Below are 23,134 nucleotides of genomic sequence, written 5' to 3'. Positions count from 1 at the left end.
TTACATATTCTAATAACATATAAATGGTATAATGAACACAAATTAGGAAGGGAAAATGGAAAATGGGTGGCTGATTACCTCATTTATGATGCCAAGAAGCCAAACTATATTACTTAAAACCAAAACAATTCAAATTTTGGAATACATATTTACTACTACAAAAGTAAAACATTAAGAAAGATAATAAATGAACAACAATAGGACAAATAAACCAGTATCTAAGGTAGTCAAGAGAAAAGGCAGAAAGGACAAGTATTAAAAATTAACAAAAGAGAATATAACCACAGAAACCAAGAAAATTAAAAAGAACCATTAGATACACTTGGCTCAACTCTATGTAAATAATTCAGAAAAGCTAAAGCTAGCCTGTTCCCAACCACTGAAAAAAAAAAAGGCAAAGTTCCAAATTCTTTTGAAGTTTAAACAGATTCCAAAGCCCAATCAAAATTATGCTAAAAAGGAAAACTATACACCATCTCATTTATGAATATTAAAATTTTTTTTAAAAATTAGCAAATAGAATCCATCCTAAGAAAATACTTCCTGACTGAGTAGTTTATTCTAGAAAGGCAGAATGGTTTAATACTGGGAAATTTTATTACAATTAATCAAATCAATAGACCTAAGAAGAAATATCACATAATCATCTCCACAGGTGCTGAAATACATGACAAAATTCAACATCTTGCTAAAATACAGTAAAACTGGAAATGAAGGATACTTTCTTAACATGAAAAACGATAGGTATCTCAGATCCATGCCTGCATCAGAAAGCACCAGAGAAAACTAAAGGAACATGACAGCATGCCTTCCATTCTCACTAGCAATTGACACTGTAGCAAAAGTACTTGCACAAATGAAAAGCATACTAGGTTACTAGGAAATCTGAAAACCGCAACAGTATCTATCCCCCTTAATTTAATAAAATCAAAATACAATACTAGCTGGTCTATTTATTTACTCTTTTATTAAGAAAAAAGGAAGATCCCATATCAGGAACACTCCAAAAATAAGCTTTGAAGAGGGACTGCCGTAACAGATATTAAACGCTAAAAATCTTCTGTGATCAGAATAGTGTGGCAGAGGTATATGAACAGATATTGAACCACTGGAACAGAACAGAAAATCCAGAAACAAACTCAAATATATTCTTTAGTGTAAGAAAGAGATGGTATTCTCACATTAGTGGAGAAAGGTGAATTATTCAATAAAACATAACCTACCCTGAGTAAGAAACACAAAAATTCTAACTATAGACAAAATCCAGAATACATAAAAGGAAATTCAATTAACTTTACAACAGCAACAACAAAAAACTTCTGCATATGAAAGATTAAAAAAAATGTCAAGAGAAGTCACAAAATGAGAAAAAATATTTGCAACTCATATCACAAGAGTTAAACTCTAGTATCTGAAGAGTCCTTAAAAATCCATATTAAAATATGCCAAGAATCTAACAGAAACAAATGGGCATCTGTTTCTATGCCCCAGAAAAGCAAAACAGAAACAGTTTTATGAGGGCATAAGCCTCATCTTTTTCTTTGATCCCCATGCCTGGCATATAGTAGAGGCTCAGTAAATGTTTACTGAAGTAATTTTATAACTGATGGTTTTTATATTAAGGCAGAAACATGATAATTATTTTTATAAAATTAGTGATTTGAAACACCCTAGACAAAGAAGTAATCTGACTTATGTTCCTAAAATTAGTGACAGTGGAAACTAAGTTATTTCTAGATGTTTCAATAGAGGGCAGAACTAGAGAGAATTGTAGAGCATGAGTAAATAACTTTAATAAACTCACACGAATGTCTTGTCTGTTGATGAAAGGAAATCCAGTATAGGAAATAAAGTTAGCACTGTAATCTTTAAAATCAAAGGACAACAATATGTGTAATTAGGGATGTGATAAAGACTTATTCATTGGAGGCTTATACATAAACACAATATACAGTCAAGAGAAACTTGAATTTACCTTCTACCATATTACCATCCTTCTGAAAAATTCTCTCTTCACACCACTGACAATGGATCAGGTACTGAATCTTCTTGGCTGTTTCATCTGCCGAAGTAGGCCCCCTCAAAACTCTCACGACAACCAACACAAAATGTTCCAGAGCCACTGCAAACAGTACCTCAATGCCTTTGTTACATCGGGCTGCAGCTCTGGAAAGAAATTTTTTAAGTTATTTTGGGGGCTTATCATTTTTCTTTGGCATTATATTGACAATACTAACCGGGACAGGAAACCATGGACAGGTTATGGGAAAATAAGGAAAGTTTATTTCTTAGTAGCAATGTTTTTAAAAGATCATTACTGTAACATTTACACAAACTGAAACACAGGTAATAAAGGATGCTTGGCAGAATCTTCAGTAACTAGACATTTTCCATTATGGTATCCTCTCAGTCAGACTACATCCTCTGATATTCAGTGTCACTTGATTTCTTGTCATCACCACCACCCTTCTTTCTTTCTACCTACTTTTTTTCTATAAAAGCTTCTTCCAAACAATGATCATTGAGGACTAACTACGTACAGGCTAGTATGTGCTGAATGATCAGTGAAAAATGAACAGGCAAAGTTTTTGCCACTATTAATTTTATAGACTTCTGGATTAAATTCTAATTGATATACCATTTATGTATTTAGTTTACCCTCTGCAGTTATATATACTAAACTTAGTTCAGATGTATTAATTTAAATTTGTTGATATTACTTTAAGTAATTTTAAGCATATACAATAGGTCCTTGGGTATGTATACACACTGGATATCAGAGTTTTCAAATAATTAGGAATAATGCCAAAGGTATATGAAGTCTAATAATCTGTATTATGTTGAGGTACGAATTTCAATCTAAATGCTGTGAACCCAGTTTTGAGGCTAGGGAATGAACTGGCTGATCATGCATTATCTATACTCTCAGGGTCAACTTACATAATATTATATTATTCTTTTGAAAGAACATTCTGAATAAAGTTGGTGCTCAAAAAAATGCCTTTAACTGTTTAGAAATCCTGATGAAAAACAGAACTTTTTGTTTTGTATGTACGATCATTTTGCAGAACCAAGTTTATAAGCCATCATTTAAAAAATCTGTTCATTTTTATTTTTGTTTTAGTAATCTCTACACCTAATGTGGGGATTGAACTCACGACCCTGAGATCAAGAGTTACAAGTTCCATCAACTGAGCCAGCCAGGCACCCCTATAAGCCATCATTTTATTCAAACTATGTACATAAAGGAGATGAAAGAGACATAAAAGAGTTTTGGGGTGCGGAGGTGGCTCAGTCGGTTGAGCTCCAACTCTTGATTTCAGCTCAGGTCATGATCTCAGGCTTGAGGGATCGAGCCCCATATCGGGCTCCATGCTTGGTGCAGAGTCTGCTTGAGATTTTTCTCTCCCTCTCCTTCCCCTGCTATTCGAGCTCTCTCCCTACCCCCTCACAAAATAAATAAAATCTTTAAAAAACCCCAAAAAACAAAAACAAATTTTTGGGGGCAACTAGGTATCTGATTCTTGATCTTAGTTCTGGTCTTAATCTCAGGGTCATGAGTTCAAGCCCTGTGTTGGGCTCCACGCTGGGCATGGAGCCTATTTAAAAATAAACAAACAAATAAATAAATATAAAACAACCTGTCCCCCCAAACCCGATTTTTTCTAAATCTAAAAACAACCTTTGCTTTTTCTTTTCATGGTGCTATCCCCCATCTACCCTACATTGTTAAAATAACTGATTTGAAGTTAACTTTCATTTTTTATCTCTTCTTTAACTACTTTAATAGAACTTTTAACTGGAGAGTAAACTATTTTAGGCACAAAACTTTTAAATCAAATTATAACAGAAACAACATAAGATTACCAAACAAATCAAGACTACAGACATGAATACAGAATTTGGACTTCATGGATATTTTGAAAAATGCAACTGGCAGTTTTTGTAATATTATCTCTATCATATCTCCAAACATACTAGATACATTGTAGTCAATCTGGTACCTTGCTACTGCTGCTACAACAATTCTGGCTGCTAGTTCCTTGTAATATTCAGTTCGGACAATATTACAGCCGTAGTGACGCCGGGCAACATGCTGTGCCTTGGCATATAAAGAACTGATATCTGTAGAAGTCACTGATACTATGCCAAGGTTTCTTATATTTCTGAATGCAGAATCTAGATAGTTCACTGATGTTCCAAAAGGGTCTAGGTGTCTAAAATCGGAAAGAATACAGACATATTTAAGATTATGACATACTAGTAATCAAAATGATACCACTGTCATTATGTCTAATGATAAAATTCCATGGATTCAAAAGTACTTTACAAATCTATTTTAAATATATAATTCTGTTTTTCAGTTAAGTAATAAAATGATTATATGATACATCAGACATAAAAATGAATCAGGCTTAGAGGAAAATTGTCATGCCTAGGAATTTTATTTTCAAATTCTAGAAAATGTTCTTATTGCATTCCTTAGGCCAATGGAAAAAACTGTATTAAAGCAAATAAATAAACAACAACAACAGTCTTAATTTTTGCCCTCACCCTCCCCCCAAAAATCCAGGCCAGTTTAGAAAGTGACACACACACACACACACACACACAAACTGACACAGCAAATTTTTTTCACTTACATGAAATCAAAGGATCTCAAATGCATCAGTACATTGGCATCCATTTTGGTCACTTTAATATTACCAAGCTTTTCCTCTCCTTCTTCAAGAATATCATCACTCTCTTCCTTTTCCTTACTGTCCACCACCACTTTCAATTTGTTTAAATGGCAGTTTTCCTGAATCAGTGTCACAGAGTTCTCATTCAAGTCATTAATTGTAACTTTAACTGCACTTCCAAGATGTTTTGCCCATTGTAATCCCATTATTCCTTAGGAGAAATGTGAAGGAAAATGAATTTTAAATTACAGGAATTAAAGAATAAAAACAGTAATATAATAACAAGTATTTTATAAAAACAAAACCAAACTGTTTCAAAATCCTAATATTTTCATAAATAATTCTTTTTTTACTTTCTCACTACAAAGCCTCTGAAGAAAAGTTACCACACACATACATAAAATATGTCTAACAGAGTTTCATTAATACTTCTCCTAAAATTATTCTATAACCCCTTATTTAAATAAAACAACCATGTTTGTTCTTTATTTTAGGGAACAGGTTTTCTTTTTAAAAAATTTCTTACAATGGAATGCTTTTTTCAAACAAAATCTTACAGAGAAACAGAAAAATATGAGTAAGAGTGGAGTTACTCTACTTGGGGGATGGGAAGTTGAAACTCCTCCTGAAGTTTACCTAATGCACCAAAATACGAAAACAACTTTAGTGGACCAACATTTTTCAAACACTGTACGACAGCATCATTGTGAATTAAACAGAACAACTTTGTATATGTAAGCAAATGATCAAGAATTCAGACCAAGAAAGCCTCTCCTCACAGGCTCTCTATACCTACTGGATTAGCGCCGTAAGGGACATTTCATTACAATATGGGAGATGGTGCCACAGGCCCAGCCACTGTGGATTAGAAAAGCCTCTATGTACTAGAAGTATTGACCATCTTCTCCACTCATGTGTCTCATAAATGTAAATATTTAGCAACTATTATGTGCCATAGTCTTTACAAAAATTTTCAGGTTTTCAAAACAAGACTGTGATTAGTTCTAATATTCACATTTTAGAGATAGGGAAGCATGCAAACTGACTGCTATGAACTGATATGAATTTACAAAGGAACATTACAAGAAAGGACTGAAAAGCTCAGACATTAGCTTTAATGATTAAAGGTAAAAAAAAGAGTAGTTCATTGCAGCATTATTTACAACAGCCAAGACATGGAAACAACCTAAGTGTCCACTGATGGATAAAGAAAATGTGATTATATGTACACATACAATAAAATACTATTCAGCCGTAAATAAGAAAAAAAAACCTGCCACTTGTGACATCACGGATGGATGACTGGGACACCACGTTAAGTGAAATAAGTCAGAGAAAGACAAATACTATATGATCTCACTTATATGTGGAATCTAAAAAAACCAAACTCATAGAAACAGAGATCAGATTCGTAGGTTGCCAGAGGTTGTTGGGGGGAGCGGTGGAAGAATTGGGTGAAGATGGCCAAGAGTCCAAAGAAGATATACAGATGGCCAACAGACACATGAAAAGATGCTCAATATCACTAATCATGAGTAAAACGTAGATCAAAACAACTAGGTATCACCCTCACACCTGTGAGAATGGTTAGAATCAAAAAGACAAGTATTGGTAAGGATGCAAAGAAAAAGAAGCCCTCAATTACTGTAAATTGCTGCAGCCACTATGGGAACCAGTATGGAGTTTCCTCAAAAAAATAAAAGTAGAATTACTATACGATCCAGTAATTCCACTACTGGGTATTTACCCAAAGAAAATGAAAACACTAATTCAAAAAGATATATGCATCCCTATGTTTACTGCAGCATTATTTACAATAGTTAAGATACAGAAGTATCCACTGATAGATGAATAAAGAAGATAGTACATATACACAATGGAACATTATTCAGCCATAAAAAAGAATGAGATCTTGCTGTTACAACAACATGGATGGACCTAGAGAGTATAATGCCAAGTGAAATAGACAGGGAAAGGCAAATACCATGGTTTCACTCATATGTGGAATTTAAGAAACAAAATGAACAAAGAAAAAAAAAGGAGACTCTTAAATACAAAGAACAAATTGGTGCCTGCCACAGGCAGGTGGGTTGGGGGTGGGGTGGGTGAAATATATCAAATGTAAAAAAAAAAAGAAAAAAAAACAGAATAAAGAAAAAGGGTTGTGTAAGGGAAAATGCTGGAAATTAAATTTGGAAAAGTAGGTTGGGATCAGATTATGCAAGAAATTAAACTGCTTTTACCCACTACTTTTCCCTGTAAAGAGGAACTTAAAAAGGATAGCTAACTCCTGCTTTCATCCTTTCATTACAAACTTCCCAAAAATACATTCTTATAACCTGTAAGACTAGGATTATGCAGAGGTGGCTTCTTAGAAATTTTCTACCCTTTCCACTATCTTTTTTTTTACTGTTAAGTTCTTTTGGGAAAAATGTTCTCAGTCCTTAAAATTCCCCCTCACTCCACAGCATAATGACTAGACAGTTTACTGCATCACAAAAGAGAGACAACCAAACATCAAGTGCACTTCCTGATTGCAGTGAATAAGTATTCTTGAAAAAAAAAAAAATCCTATCTGAAACTGATCAAACCTGAAAATCCAACTACCAATTTAGAGAAATACAGGAGACAGAGGAACATGTTATACAAACCATGGAGATAACATCATCAAAAATCTAGACTCTGGAAAAGTCTATAATGCAAACAAGCTGTATGTCAACAAATAATTACCACACACAAAACAAAATGATGGAAGTGAATACAGATTAAAAAGAAATTTAGATATATCAAACAATGAAATAGTCTGTTTGAATTCTTACTTGATTTTTTTTTTAAACTGTGAGATAATTGGGCATATTTAACATTTGATGATATTAAAAGAATTATTCTAATTTTTTTAGATGTGATAATGGTATCATGGTTTTATTTTTTAAAAATCCTTATCTTATAGAGATCCAAATGAAATATTTACAGATCAAATGACCTATCACTGATTTGTATCAAAATAATGGGGATGGAGGATGGTGGAAGGAGGTTATAAGGGAAAGTGCATGGGATACAGCTACCAGAACAAGCATAAGTTGATAATTTTTGAAGTGAATGATAGATAGCAAAGGATTCATTTATTATACTGTTTACTTTTGTATATATTTGATTTTTCCATAATAAAAATATTTACTTTGGATCTTCAATTTTTTAAATCAAAATATTCTGCCAGATAGAATATCCATATAAATTTTCTAAGAAAAGATACTACATAAATCTGATAATTAAAGTGGGGCTCCAAAAAAGGCATTACTTACCAGTGGCTCCGAAGGCATCTAGACATTCCAAAGGTTTTCGTTCCTCAGCCAAAGCAGCCAATGTACAGAATATTAGCTGTCTAAAAGAAAGTATAATAATCTGAAGTAATTTTACTGTACCATGGCTTCATCACTGCAGACTTTATTTAAGAACAGTGGGATGGAAAGCCTGGATGGCTCAGTTGGTCAAGTGTCCAATTCTTGATTTCAGCTCAGGTCATGATCTCAGCGTTATGAGATCAAGCCCCACATGGGGCTCAGAGCTGGGTGTGAAGCCTGCTTAGGATTCTCTCTCCCTCTCCCTCTGCCCTTCCCCCCACCTTGTACTCACACACACTTTCTCAAAAAAAAAAAAAAAAAAGAATAGTGAGAATTGGGGTTCCTATTTACTGTACAACCTGTTTTAAAAGAAGACCTAGTAATATATTCCTTACCTATCAATCTAATTGGGTTCTATAAACAAGCATTCACCATGAACAATGATTTCATAAATAAAACTTGCCTACAAAAGCACAAGCCTATTCATTAATTATATAAAATTAGGCCTATTTTACTCTCTGAGAAAGAAATTAGTTTGGTAGGAAAAAAGAAAACAATCATTCTGAGAAAATACTAAAACAAATGATTGTTAATCTGTGCCTAGTTTTAAATTTCACTATATTAGAACATAAAGATTAAGAGAAGGTACATTTGTAATAATCTGAAACATCCCATCACCCCTTTTCCAATTTATCTTACCGATTTAGTTTCATTTTTGGATTAAAATAGGAATCTGTTTTTTGAGGTATAGAATAGTTAGGACAAACTTGTACATCTGTGTCTGCCTCTTTCAAAATTTCATTAGGTGGTTTTGCAGCAGAAGCTAAAATGAAAAAGAAAAAGATTTCCAGGGAAATACAAAATAATTCTAAATATCTAAAACAATACACATTAAAAGAAATAACTTTCATTTATAGTATTTTGTTAATGTAATCAATTGGGTAAATAACGTTAAAAGAAAAACAACCCAAAACTGATTTATCCAGTACTGCCTCTAGGAAAGAGTAGAACTCAATTAAGTATTTGGGAAATTAAAGTTTACTAAGTTAAAATCTTATCTGCCTAGAACATCAACACATTTGTATTATGAAACCTAAGAACAATAAGCCTAGAACAAAACAAAATCCGGGACTCTTGGGTGGGTCTGTCGGTTAAGCATTTGCCTTTGGCTTAGGGCATGATCCTAGGGTCCTGGGATCAAGTCCCACACGGGGCTCCTTGTTCAGTGGGGAGCCTGCTTCTCCCTCTGCCTGCCTCTCCCCCTGCTTGTGCACGTGCCTGACAAATAAATAAATAAAATCTTTAAAAAAAAAAAAAAGTAAAACAAAATCCTAAAATACCGTTATTGTTCATCAGCCACTATACTGTGTTTACATAGGCTGGCTGCTAAATACATCTTACTGTGATATAATGGTATAAAGTCAGTATCTCTGTTTCATTCCATAAGCCATCATGGATGAGTAAGAATCACTATATTTCCTGAACATGCTAGATTTCAGAATACTTTCTTATAACTACATTTGTAAAACACAAATCATATTCAAATGGCTATACAGTAATGGGAAAAAAATATTCTACATTTAGTATACATTAGAATCATTTAGCTATAGACCCAAATGAAATACTGATGTGTGTGTGTGTATTTTAAATGTTTAAGAAATGAGACATATATGTCATGTGTGGGGAAAAATAATAGAGATTCTTTATGTTTGGATTTCTTGATAATATTATAAGAATGTTAACTACATGGCAACCATATTTCCTTTTTTACAATGCCAAATCACAGTTAACATTCCCTAGTGTTGTATTTTATATTCTTCTATACCTACCAAAGTGGCATGTGACATACCTCATAAGATGAGCCTTTCTCAAACCAGATTCTATGAGAAAATTAAGGTCTATAGAAAATTATTTCAGGGGCGCCTGGGTGGCACAGCGGTTAAGCATCTGCCTTCGGCTCAGGGCGTGATCCCGGCGTTGTGGGATCGAGCCCCACATCAGGCTCCTCCGCTATGAGCCTGCTTCTTCCTCTCCCACTCCCCCTGCTTGTGTTCCCTCTCTCGCTGGCTGTCTCTCTATCTCTGTTAAATAAATACATAAAATCCTTAAAAAAAAAAAAAAAAAAGAAAATAATTTCAGTGACTATTTTTTCAATTCTTGGAAGAAAGGTACATAATACCATTCTAGATGTATATGAGAAGTTAATTCATTACATACAATGGATGCCTTAGGGCATGAGGTCTTAATTCTTTTTTTTTTTTTTAAGATTTTATTTATTTGTCAGAGAGAGAGCACGCACAAGCAGGGGGAGAGGCAGGCAGCGGGAGAAGCAGGCCCCCACTGAACAAGGAGCCCGACTCGGGACTTGATCCCAGGATCCTGAGATCACAACACGAGCCAAAGGCAGTCGCTTAACCAACTGAGCCACCCAGGTATCCCAGTAATTCTTAATTCTAGTTATCTATAATATAGTTATCTATAGTTATCTATAATCTTTCATTAAGATACCTATATTCACTTTGGCATCAATCGCTCTTTCTAGCCACATTAAACATATTTGTTAAACTGAAGACAGTTAAATGTTGTTGGGAGCCTCACAGAAAGAAAACGAAGCCTGAAGTAATGGATTAGTAGTTAACTAAATCATTTGGTTAAGTCCCTATATTTTATCTACCTGATGTTTGAAAAGAATAACTGGGCCATTGTTTAAGTATTTACTTATCAACATATGTTAATGAGATTACTCAACTTACCAGCAATATACCTGGATTTCGTCTCTCCTTTATTCACATGTCGCCTAACATGTCCCAGCATATCGGTCCTTCTGGTGATTGTTGCTGAACAAATGATACAATGATAATGGGCGCCCATTTTACTGGATATCTATCAAACAGAGTATTTAATTTAAACGTACAGATAAGTTACTAAGACCATGAAATATAAGTTTATTTAAGATTGCAAATTTAAGTATGTTAGTGTGTCTTGGGTTTAATGGTATAGAAGATAGTATTGATATTGCCATGGGACTTTGAAGGGATCTTTACTTCCTTATCTACATTTATGTATGCTTTTTACTTACTTTGTAACAGACCACAACTTTAATATGTTTTTCCCATTCATTCTAATCAGCATATAACTGTACCCTATTTTCTATAAGTAGCACTTATAAAAATGGCATAAAATTAGTAGCGCTGTGTTAGTAGATGTTTAACAACTGTTCTTCAGGAAAATAAAGTCCTGATTTATAGTGTTTGCAGCTTTCCGTGGTATGTGTACTTTACCATGGCCAACTTCAAGCTACAATTGTGACAAATTTCAAGCTACTGATGTGACATCACTAAATGTGAGTTTGGGAAGAGACATGTAATACCCTACTAGAGAGCATGGCCACCATGCAGATATAAAATATATATAAAGAACACAGACAACAGTAAAATAGATAATAGGAAGGAATGAGATTTGAGTACTCAATACCTTTGTTTATAATATAACTTATTCACTTTAAAATTTATACAATTTGATTTTTAATGATGGCCATGTTTAACAACCAACTTTCAAGATTTCTAGAAATATGAGCTAGTTTCAGCATACAACTGAATGTTAGAAATGTAATAAAAAGTCTAATGGTTCAAGTAAAAAATTTTCACTCTATAATTTCTCATTTAGCTGAGAATAAAAAGATGACTCCAGTGGCTTTTTCCTACTTTTGATGCCTTTTACCCTTAGAGCTTCTACCTCCTATTTACTTGGGATCAAATAGCAAGTAGAGAATAGTCGAGAACATTGCACAGGGTTCCTTATGGTACTGTTGTTATCATATTCAAAATGTCCTGGATAGGATTGATGAACCAAGCATTGTCCTGACTACTGCTTAAGAAATGTTTGGGTTTTTTTCTCCTCAGCACTTTACTATTTTTAGTGACCTGAAAAAAAATTAGTAATGAGGACTTCTTAAGGTAATATGCATTCAGGATAGTATTACTAAAAATATTTTGTAATTTGTATACCCCAAAAGTCAAATGTATCCTAAAAGTGAACATAAGTACTTTTAAAGAATTAAGATTTCAGAAAATTTCTTGATTCTGTCCTTTGACAAATTACAAGAAAGGGCATAGAAAAGGTAAATATGAATTGACATACTAAGATATTTACTAAATCACAGAAGTTGAAGGCTCTTATTCCATAACCAAAATTTATTTTAAAAGAAAATTATTACTTTTTATTTATATTCTCCATTCCAAAATTAGTAAGTAGGTTAACTTTTCTTTTGAACACAAGAGAAAAATTTATCTGAATAAAATTAAAAACTGTAAAATGAAAAGTTCAATACAGCAACTCTTATTTTCATATATCTCATATTTTTCCTGCTATGATAAACTGAAAGCACTCAGATTGTAAAGTAAACCTCATTGCCAAATATGCCCAGGGCCTTAAAGCCAAGTAAATATTGCTTTCTTTAAAGAAGGCTAAATTTAAAAATAAATCTAACATCTGATTACCTGTTCTCCAATAATGTTTGGTTTCACTGGTCGACAAGGTAAGTGACAGATGCACATCCTGTAACCTAAAGTGAAGAATTGCTGGTTGTCATATCACTGTTCATTAAATATTCAATTATCATTAAAAATTATTAGCAAATTTTATTTTATAAAAATAACTGGGATTCTTCTTTTATTTATAAAGTCATAATTTATTTGAATGAGACTTAATTTCATATATTTGTTACATAACATATAGTAAAAAACCAAATATATGAGATCCAGGTTTGAATTCTGGTTCTGCCAAGACTATGCGTTATCTTGGATTGGTCATTTAGCTTCTTTGGGACTCAATTTTATCTATCTATTCTGTGACATTATGACTTTTTCTTAGGCTTCACCTTCTTTGCCTCATACTACCTTTGCCATTACACAGCCTCTTCTTTATGATATGACACTTAGCTCTCTCCCATCCTTCTTAATCTTCTTCATCCATCCTCTTCCCTCTCTTCCACTCTAAAAGGTAGATTTTCTATACGCTTGATCTGCTACAGGACTTTTCCCCCTCATTTCCTTGGTAACTTTAATGGCTTTTGTGGTGGCAACTACCTCCCCTGGGGGCAGGAATTCCAAATTCTAGCTCTAGTTACTAACTCCTTCCTGAGGACCAGATCTCTATTTCTGATTGCCTGTTGAGGATGTACAACTGGGTTACCAGGTCAGTATTTCAAAATCTGTCAAGGGCTAAATATATCACTTCCTCTTGAACCAGGTCTCTTTTTTACTTTTTAAATGAATGATAATGCCTTCCAGTTGTCCTGTGAGTGATCTCCAACTCCTTTGTTCTCGTACCTTGCATCTAATTGTTTCTCTTACTTGTACAGATGGAAGTATCTGTAGAAGCAACTTCTCTTTTCCCATTGATAAGTACTCCTCTGTTTATCCCATCCAGTCTTATGGCTTAACTATCATTTATATTCTGACAATTCCCAAATGTGTATCTCTAAGCCCCAACCTTTCCCCCCAAACTCAAGATTCATATCTAGACAGGCTACTTGACATCTCCAGGAGATGCAGCTAAACCTTTTGCATGCCTAAATCTGCAGGCTGGGCCTTTTCTCCCATACCTGGTCCTAATGCAATCTTCCCTGGTCAGTAAAGGATACCACCATTTTTATAGCTGCTCAAGTCTCAAGCCCAAGCACTCCTGGCTTCCCCCCCAACCTCACATCTCACTTTTTCTATTCCTTCAGCAGGTCTTGTTCCTTCTACCTTATACATATTTGCAAATTACTTTGAGACTTGCTTGCTAAAACAAAAACTATGATACTCGCCATCTACCAGATCACCACCATGTGAAAAAACCCAACAACTTAATATATTTAAGAAAGTAATGCCATGAGCCATTTAAGAGATGAGAATAACTTGGAAGACAAAGACTAACCTAAAGGTTAAACAATGGCTTAAATAAAGAATACAAAAAGAACTTTTTAATTAAAATGAGGCATTTCTTTTTTGATAAAAAGACATGATTTACTATACATTCTTATAAATAATTAAACATAAAAGACAGATGGACCTCTAATTTAGTCTCTAATTCCCTTTTCCCTAAGGAACTAGTGACAACCTTTTACCAGTACCACTAAGAAAACAGTTCTGACTTCATCCAGTTTGGTTAAAACTCCAGATAACCACATTTAGCAACACCTATGCTCACAAAATCATATTCAAATATAAGTATGCAAATGCTTAAGATGGATATTTAGATAATGATGTACTGTATGGTGACTAGCATATCATAATTTAAAAAAGATAGATATTTAGGGCTTTTTTGGAGAGATATTTTTTGTTTTTATCTAAATGTAATATCATAAACTCCTACGCGCACACACACAACGCTGTTTTCAATAGCAGTTTATCATGGAAATCCTTCTAAGTAAGCTAGTGTGGATCTAATATGTACTCTTTATGATGGCGGCATAATATTTCATGGTATGTATACACCATAATACAGTCAACCAACCCTCTTTTATTCTAGTTGTCACTAAGTAAATGCTGCAGTGAATATTTCTGTACATCTATCCTTATCAATTGATTCTTTTACTCCCAAAAGAGGGAGTACCTGGTGGAAAGATATGTGTATTTTAAATTTTAAAAACGTTGCCAGATCTCTTTCCAAAAATGTTATAATAACTCACGTAATTCACTCTCAGAATCTTAATAATTCATTAGATCTAGGAAGTCTTTTAACTCGGTAAGATCTCATTTTTTGTCCTTTAATTTTATTCTTTATGAGACCTCTTATTAAATTTAGTCCCCCAAATTGTGTCATTTTTGTCACTACTATAATTGGTACCTTTTTTCTAATTTCCATTTATCTAGAGTAGAGAGAGTTTCTGATTTCAAATATTTACATCCCACTACTCTTAACACTAATCATTTTAAGCCATCAGCAGAAAAAAATACTGTCTTCTTTTTTCCAATATTCATACCATGTATTTTTTTTTGTTTTGCATTTATTACACTTTCAAAATTATGTGTCAGATGGTAGTTCTAACATAAAAGAAAAAGTATAACTTTTTAAAACATAGTTCAAGAAGTTATGGGGACCCCCAGGGCCAAGCAAAGTACCCAGTATAGAACAGATGCTTAATAAATATTTGATAAACTAAACTACACTTGTAACATACATTTATTGCCTAGAGTTACATGGTCTTTTATTAAGAAACATATTAATAGAAGGACATGAAATCCCTCATAATTTTAAATGGAAAATATTTGATAATGTTCACAATAAAATTCCAAAACTTCTATCAAATCCTGACTCATTTACTTTTTAGCAAGCACAAAAATACTAACCTTCAAATTCAACTGAGACCTTCCAGTGTAAATTTTGAAGGTGACGACGAAGCTTATGGCTATTACAAGCTCTGAATTTCTCCTTAGGGCACAATGGACAAGACTGTTTGTTTCCTGACCAAAAAAAGGAAAAAAAAAAAAAAAAAGGAACCAATAAAGCACAGAATACACTGGCTATTAATGCCTCAATTTAGCTACAAAAGAAGTAGCTGGGCACTCCCTCCACCCAACACACACACTTTTCAGGTAATGTCTATGTTAACATTAGGGAGAGTCATCTCTGCCACAACAGGTAGTTAATAATCAGCACATGGTGAGTGACTGATTTTTTACCCTAAAACTCTCCTTTCTGGGGCCAGCTGATATCTTTGTTGCCACTGGGAACAGAGAAAATGAGAAAGTGATAAAGTACATGATATCCCTCCAGCAAAAATGCCTGCCAGAGAGAGCATCACTATGTACTTTGGACAGGGGAGAAGGCAGTACTTGTCACACTCCCAGAGAAGCAGGAGCTGGGCAGACAATGTAAGCACCTGCTGTGGCATTCTGCTCTGGCAGCAACAAAAACAGTTAACACGTGGAGTAAGAAAAATGGAAGGAGTGAAAGGAGTAAGTGGGATCCAAAATAACTGCTATTCTGGGACAGGGAGCATGGTTAGAACCACTGTATCCCGCCAGTGAATTTATAAGTTCTTCCTTCTTTATTAATGAAAAGATTATGGATCATAAAAATAGAAGTCTTATTTAATTAGAAATGTAATACATCTCAAATAAAAACTTTGATAGTAACAAAAAAATTAAAATATCAAATTCAGGCTTAAAGCAATAAAAATATACAAAAATAATCAGCAACTCATTTTTTAATCCAACAAATATCTTCAACGTACAGCACATTACAAATATAGTCAAAATTAATTTTTCAATAACCATGAAGTGATACTGAGGATGGAATTAAAGCACTAAGGATGGCAAAGCAGAGAGGAGCTTGAGTCCTGACAACAATGAGGAACTCTTGTTCCAGCCTTAAATTGCCCACCTGGGGATTTCTTTTACATGACTGAATATAAGCCTTTTATCATGAAAGACACTGTTTTTTGGGGATTTCTGTTATTTATAGCTAAATGCAATTCCTAACTTATAGAATACACAATCCTTACATATCCACGAAATTGTAATTTCCTTGAGGAACTGTGAAACAACTTATCCCCGCAGCACCTGTGCATGTAGAAAGCTACCAACTTCCCCAATGAAAAAATTTTATTATTGCTCTAGTTCAGTGGCAATAAACCAGTCTACTTTCAGCAAATTTGCATGAATTGAAAGATAAAAAACCAAAAGAAATAAAGGGGGAAAAAAACCCCTCAAAATATGGAAATACCTGCATCAAGATTATCTGAGTTCAGTGAACTGGCAGAGTCAAAATCTCCTTCAGCTACGAAGGCTAACTTCTCTAGATCAGCAAGCTGCCTTTGGATTGAGATGTGTCTCTCTGAAAGGAAATTTTAAGAGTTAGAAGATTATGTTTTAACAGTCTGAATTCCAGTTCTATTTTTATTTGATCATGTCACAGAGACTTCTCCACTTTTATTTTCCTGTAGCATGGTGCCCTAGTGCCAAGATGGGGAATACTGCTGCAATTCTGCCTATAAAATGACAAGCGTGCCTCAGAATGCAGAAAGTCCGGGAAAAAACTTCACTGTGTAACTTCACACCTTTAAACTTTCATCAAATTATTCAATATAATGCTACAAAAAAAAGTTTTTATTCTGTACAAATTACTGATGTAACATAAGCCATGCTTCCTATCTTTAAAGAACTTTCAACTCACAGGAGAGATACTGATATGTTACCTACTAACTATAACACAATGCAGGATGAAATGAATACCAGGGGTAAAGTAATATGATGTGGGCATAGAGAGGAAGGAGGAATTAATTCCAACAAGTGCCTTTGAGAATGTATTCAGTGAAGAAGTAGCATTTGACTGAGATGTTAGGTACGAATAGAATTTCAATAAGCAGAGATTTGGTAGCTGGTCTTATAAGCTGAAGGAATCTCATGAACAAAGGCATAAGTTGTAAAAAAATACAGCCACCTCTATCCAACCCCTGGCTGGAATGTAGTATGTTTGGAGAATGGAGGTGGTAGAAGAACAAGCAGCCAACAATGTAGTACCGATTACGCAAGGCTTAAATTCTATGCAAGTGAGTCTGGACTGTCCTCTTCAGGCGATGTGAAGTCTTTGCAGGTTTCTGAGGGAGTGAATAATATGATTTGAATGCATTTCAGGAGGTTATCTCTGGCTGTAGAACCAAAGATCAATAACTGAGGTGAGAAGATAGTAATAGAAAGGTACAGAATAATGGTAAAAAAAAAAAAAAAAAAAAAAAAAAAAAAAAAAAAAAAAAAAAAAATTTTGGGGGGGAAAAAAAAAGAGNAAATAACGATGAACGAAGAGTGCATTCAAGAATGAGTCTAAGATTTCAAGTTTACATGGCTGAAGAATAATGGTACCATTAACCAATGAAGGAAGAGGAAAACATTTTTGGCAGAAAAGAAGAGGAAAGGAGAAAAGGGAATTTAGTTTTTGACATAGTGTGTTTGATGTACTACCAGTATTCATCCTCAAGTTCAGTATGCGGTTGAGCTGTCTTTGGAGTTCAGGAGGAATATAAATCATAAATACACGTTAGGTGAAACTATGAGCTCAAGAAAGCCTAAGGAAAAGAACGTTGTGAAAAAAGAGAAGAAAAAGGCCAAAATCCAGTTCCAGCAACATATTTTTAGGTTTCCCAAACATTATACATTCCTTAAATGACCTATTTGTAAACTTTAGAATATATGAATAAATCTTTTCAAAGTATATTTAACATATTCTTGATTATGGGCATGGGGGATGCATTCCCCAATACCACTGAACCCATTACTGACTAATATAAATGGTTACAATTCCGAAGTGATGTACGGAGGGATGAAGGTAATGAAAGAGACACTGAGGAAAAATAATCAGGAGGGTAGATTAAAAAAACAATAAATGGTAAGGAGAATCAAGATAAGGCAGAAGCCAAGAAAAAAAAAAAGAATGTAAAAGATAACTCTTTAATACTAAGTATCACAAATAGTTGTAGAAATCAATAGAAAACTCCTGGATTTAGTATTTAGCAGGTCTCCAGTGACCTTTAAGAAAAAAGGTTCAGTGAGGTGCTCCAGAATACAAATGGGATTGGAAGAAGAAATAAAGTATAGAAAATCACATAGATTATTTCAAAAAGTGTAGCAGTATAAAAAAGGAGATAGATCGGATTGTAGGTTGCTTTTCCTTTCTAAGGAGAGACTTGAATATGCATATCCTAAAGTAAAATAATGTTTACAAAGTAGGAGCTTGAATATACAAATACAAGACTAGGAGCTGAAAATTGGCAGGAAAAAGAGGAGATGATGGTAAACCATAGGGCTCTCCAGTACTTATTATACAATTAGGTTATACAGTTTACAACCTTTAGCCTTTTAAATTCTATTCTTGGCATTGCTACCTTCCTGCCTATTCCTCACCAAGCTTCACTCCCAGTTCCTTTTTTTCACCCTTCCATATAATTTGTGCCCTTGTTTGTCTACTCCACAAATAAACAGTAAGACGGCAGGGTATATGCCTTCCTCATTTTTGTAATGGCTAAGTGTCTAGTACAGTATCTTGCACACAGCAGGCACTATGGTTTGTTAAATAATTTTAAAAAATTATTAGTCTTTTTGGATGCAGTAGCGCACTGAGTCAATAGTTCTGGAATTCAATTCATTCAGCACTATCAGACATTCCTGCTCAGATTTATTAAAAGACAAATTTTTCCTCATTTTTAAATGAGAAAAACAAAGAACAAATCTGATTGGTTAACTTGTCATACTAGGTATTGTTCAAATGACTTTATAATGAGATGTAATTTCTATAACAAGACAAAATTTTTCCCATATAAGCAAACACTTATTGCTAGCTGAGACCGTAAAATTCAGGCAACGAATCCATGTGTACAAATTGATCCTTTGATTCGGCAATCATAAAGGCTTCCAAAGTTCAAAGGTCTGTGTATGTGAAATTATATAGTACTATATAAACCTGTGCTTATTGAAATCATTCTAAGTTGTACAAAATAAGAGATAGAGGCCTGGTAAGTGAGAACAATGAAAATCTGTCTAAAGATATGCCTATGTACGTATACCTCACTTTCTGGTTTAAGATAGTAGGTATCAGACAATCTGTAGTAAATCAAACTTTTTGTAACACACTAATAATGCTGAAGTCAATATGTAAATCTCTTGTTAATTCAGAGGAATCCGAGATGCTAGGAGGTTCTTTTACAACTTCTCCTGATACTTTTTCCTCATTTTCAGTTCTATTTCAGATATGCCATCTTCATCTTGCCTAGTTAAGACTGATTTCAAAGGACTAACTAGACCATATAAAAATTTTCAAAATGTGATTAATATGTATTTCTAATGCATTTCAGACTTCCCAATCAACATATTTGCCCCAGTAATGAATTTTTCAGGTTTCTCAAACATCACACATTCTTCAAATTACATACCTCTAAATTTTGGAACATATATCTTCCCAAACTATGTTTAACATTCTTGCTGGGCGCGGGGTGGGGGGGGGGAGGTGGAGATAGCATGCATTCCCTAAAGCTGCTGAACCAATTCTGCTTAATAAAAACAAATCCAATCTAGAAGTGAGGAAGGGAGGCTACTTACTCAGGAGAGTGTACCACCTCCATAACTGTAGTTGTGGGTGAAGAAACAATTGCCCTTATTTTGCACCTACTAGCTCTGATCTTACATGAGGATGAGTGGCCTACCTGAGGCACGCTGTCTTTGCCTTTACTCTTTAATCTACTATAACAATTTTTATGTGGTTTTAAAATTGCAAAGTAAATCTATTAGACTACAACTACTCAAGTGTTGTATAAATATTAAATTCGCAACTGCCCTAGAAGAAAGGAAAGAAAATGAATTTATTTTGTTACAATTCAGAAAGAGCCTAAGGGTCAATTTATGGACCACAAAATAATTTTTTAAAAAACTTAGACTTTACATTTAAAAGTGTTCAGAAGATTCTTAAGTGTTTCTCTTTATGATCCAATAAATCACCACTTAGAAAACATGCAAGCACATACATTAGCACAATAATACGGGCTATTAATTTTCAACAGTCCACCTCTGATGGAACAGAGTGCAAAATTCAATTGGTATTTATGACTGAGGGAAGACATCCATAATTTAGTCAGCCCTTTCTTAAAATACTTATCAGCCTCAAATTCTTTTTGGAGGCAAGCTTCTAAAGAAAATTAAATAGTAAGAAACACCCATCTATTTGTGTATATCGAACGTAACTAGTTGATAGCAATGGTTTCTAAATCTTGGCAGCTAGGATCTATTACAGTAAACAGGCTGCCTCGGTTACTATGTCACATTTTGAAGGACTTAGTTAACCATGGCAGACGGGGCTGAGAGGGAAAACTACCAAATTAGTGTAACTTCCAATTTTCGTAGCAGAAAAAGACCCCCTTTAACGAAAAAGCCCTCAACCTCATTATTTCCTTTTATCTGCAGCACTCCTGGCCTTCACAAATCCTTCACCATGATGTCCTCGAGGTTTGTGGCGATGCCTTCACTCATTCTGTACCCGCTTTACCCACTACACGGGTCCCTCCTTCCTCCCCCCACATCCCTAAATCTGCCTTTTCCCATAAAAACCATCCCAGTGAAGAAGGGCCTCCCCTACTCCCCAGCAAGCGCACGTTCTCGCTTCCCTTGCGGCAGAAAGATCTAGGCCTCCTGCACTTACTGCTTTCAGCCTCGTCAGGGGCAGAGGCTAGGGACGGGGACAGGGCCGGAACCTGGGCCAGGGCAGGGGCTGGGGTTGGAGCCGAGGCCGGAGTCGGAGCCGAGTCCGGGGCCGGGGCCGAATCCGGGGCCGGAGCTGGGACCCGAGCCGAGTCCGGGGCCGGGGTCGGGACCTGGACCTGGGCCACCTCCACCTCCTCCTTCTCCTGGGGTAGCAGCTCCTCCTCCGCCATATTCTCCATAGTTACCGCCTCCGTGCCAGGCCCGCCCGGGGACCAGGAGGGGCTCACGGCGGGGTGAGAGAACTGGCGTGAATGCCCAGAGGGCTGGATCCAAGGAGTGGGAAAGCAAATGGGAAGGGCTGGATACGTGCAACGGACAAAAGATGAAGAACCAGTGACCAAATCCTGTCAGCAGAAAAATAAAAAGCCAGAAGCAGCGATTCGCGGTCGCGTCCGCTTCCCTTTCCCCGAGGCGTTACGACGCCACCACAGCCTGCGCAGAAACGTATCGGGGACGGCGTCCAATGAGGTAAGCGAGTTCTGCTTCCACGGTGCGTCTCCGTTCCAGCCGTCAACCGAGGAAGCGAATCAAAACTACAATACCCAGGGTGCAGCGCGCCAGCTGGGGCGGAACCGGAGTTCCCAGTCCTTGGTGGAAGTAAATGGAAAGCTAAACAAACCTCGGAGCGCTGGAGTGCTAGGGTGGGTCCGAGTGCAGAACTACATTTCCCAGCGAGCATCGGGTCCAGGGGGGACTTTTTTCCTCGGCCTGGACCTCCGGAGTCGCCACCGCTGCGGGCGCTGGTAAGGTAACTGGGGCGCTGGTTGACGTTTTGCTGGGCAAGTTCGCACCTCTCTCCCTCCGGTACCCTAGCGGGTGGCCAGCGGATCGGAGGATTCCGGAGGCTCCTAGAGCCTGGGCGGAGCGACTCTGTAGGCGGATCCGGGGTTGAGTCAGCTCAGTGAAGGGTGTGGTTCTGGTGGGGTCTGCCTCTGAAGTTGCCCCTCGCACAGAGGGAGAGTCTGGTTTGTTCCTGCGGAGCGCTTGGGTTGTCCCGGCTTACAAGCTGCTAACGAGCTTCCCTGCTAGTCTGGTTGATTTGGAATCGCGGTCTGCGCTTACTTTCGCACCCTCATCCACACCGTGACCTGAACACTTTTCCTTTTGTCTTTTTTTTTTTTTTTTTGGCTTTAACCTACGTATTCCTATTATCATTAGCACTGCTCTGTGATTTAGGGGTCCTGTGGGTAGAGAAGAGTTTGTGTTTGTGCGCGCACGCTACATTTGTAGTTAGACTTAATAACCAGAGCTCCGAGCGTGTTGAGCTTTGCGGCACCTGACTGATGGGATTCAGATTGCACACGGCGTCTGCCCGGGAGTCCTCTGGTCCGCGTACTTTTCCCCGCTTTAGTCTCCGGCCTCACGCATTCATGCCCCTGACAGAGGAAAACGTGAGTTTTCTGGCTGCTCTTTCTTTCCGGGACTGGTCCGAATGTTATAGGCAGCAGAGAAGGAGAGGGAAGCCCCTTTTAGTCTTAGGAGACTCACGCTTCCAGTTGGGTTTTCCTAGTTAATAAAGCAGATACTTAATGCCTACCTATCTCCTTGGTCTATTTATTTCCTACTTGTATCGGAGCCCAGGTGAGAGCAAGTGTGATTATTTGGCACTTTGAAACTGTAACGGAATTTAGTTGCCCCCTCCCGACCCCCCAGTAGTTAGGAAGTGTATCTGGAGGCTTTTTCTCCCCCTCCTTCCCTAGTGAGTTATAGTTCTAAAGTCCTTATAATGCCTTCAAACTCAACTTAAAAAAAAGTTTAGTTTTTTATTTTAAGAGAGAGCACGCGAGTGGGGGGAGGGAAGGACAGAGGGAGAAGGAGAGGGAGAAAGAATCCCAAACCGACTCTCCTGGACAAGCGCTGAGTTGGAGGCGGGGCT

At 36.1% G+C, this 23,134-nt stretch overlaps 2 protein-coding genes across 10 annotated transcripts in view; one reads left to right on the top strand and one right to left on the bottom strand.

Annotated features, from left to right (window-relative positions):
- Positions 1 to 21,718, bottom strand: part of TRMT1L (tRNA methyltransferase 1 like) — a 45,434-nt gene extending 23,716 nt beyond the window's left edge. For 4 of the 5 annotated variants that reach the window (XM_019801380.2, XM_002920850.4, XM_011227015.3 and 1 more), the window contains exons 1-10: positions 21,197 to 21,718; positions 16,739 to 16,849; positions 15,361 to 15,474; positions 12,523 to 12,587; positions 10,777 to 10,906; positions 8,723 to 8,846; positions 7,985 to 8,064; positions 4,644 to 4,893; positions 4,005 to 4,217; positions 1,976 to 2,166 (exon numbers count right to left, since the gene is read on the bottom strand). In XM_019801380.2, the coding sequence (XP_019656939.1) occupies positions 1,976 to 2,166; positions 4,005 to 4,217; positions 4,644 to 4,893; positions 7,985 to 8,064; positions 8,723 to 8,846; positions 10,777 to 10,906; positions 12,523 to 12,587; positions 15,361 to 15,474; positions 16,739 to 16,849; positions 21,197 to 21,437 (1,519 nt within the window). In that variant the 5' untranslated portion in view covers positions 21,438 to 21,718. The remainder of the gene's footprint in view (positions 1 to 1,975; positions 2,167 to 4,004; positions 4,218 to 4,643; positions 4,894 to 7,984; positions 8,065 to 8,722; positions 8,847 to 10,776; positions 10,907 to 12,522; positions 12,588 to 15,360; positions 15,475 to 16,738; positions 16,850 to 21,196) is intronic. The other variant, XM_034666798.1, reaches the window with a different exon arrangement.
- Positions 21,719 to 21,858: 140 nt separating this feature from the next.
- SWT1 (SWT1 RNA endoribonuclease homolog) overlaps positions 21,859 to 23,134 on the top strand; it is a 98,666-nt gene continuing 97,390 nt past the window's right edge. For 3 of the 5 annotated variants that reach the window (XR_004627274.1, XM_019801378.2, XM_034666796.1), the window contains exon 1: positions 21,865 to 22,649. Coding sequence is in view for 2 of the 5 variants with exons in the window: in XM_019801378.2 (XP_019656937.2) it covers positions 22,542 to 22,649 (108 nt within the window). In the remaining 3 variants the exon portion in view is untranslated. Of the gene's footprint in view, positions 22,650 to 23,134 lie in introns of all 5 variants that reach the window. The other 2 variants (XM_002920851.4, XM_011227018.3) reach the window with 2 other exon arrangements.

The sequence above is a fragment of the Ailuropoda melanoleuca genome, chromosome 8 (assembly GCF_002007445.2).
Source record: "Ailuropoda melanoleuca isolate Jingjing chromosome 8, ASM200744v2, whole genome shotgun sequence".
NCBI lineage: Eukaryota > Metazoa > Chordata > Mammalia > Carnivora > Ursidae > Ailuropoda > Ailuropoda melanoleuca.
This window is presented reverse-complemented; position numbering and strand designations above follow the sequence as displayed.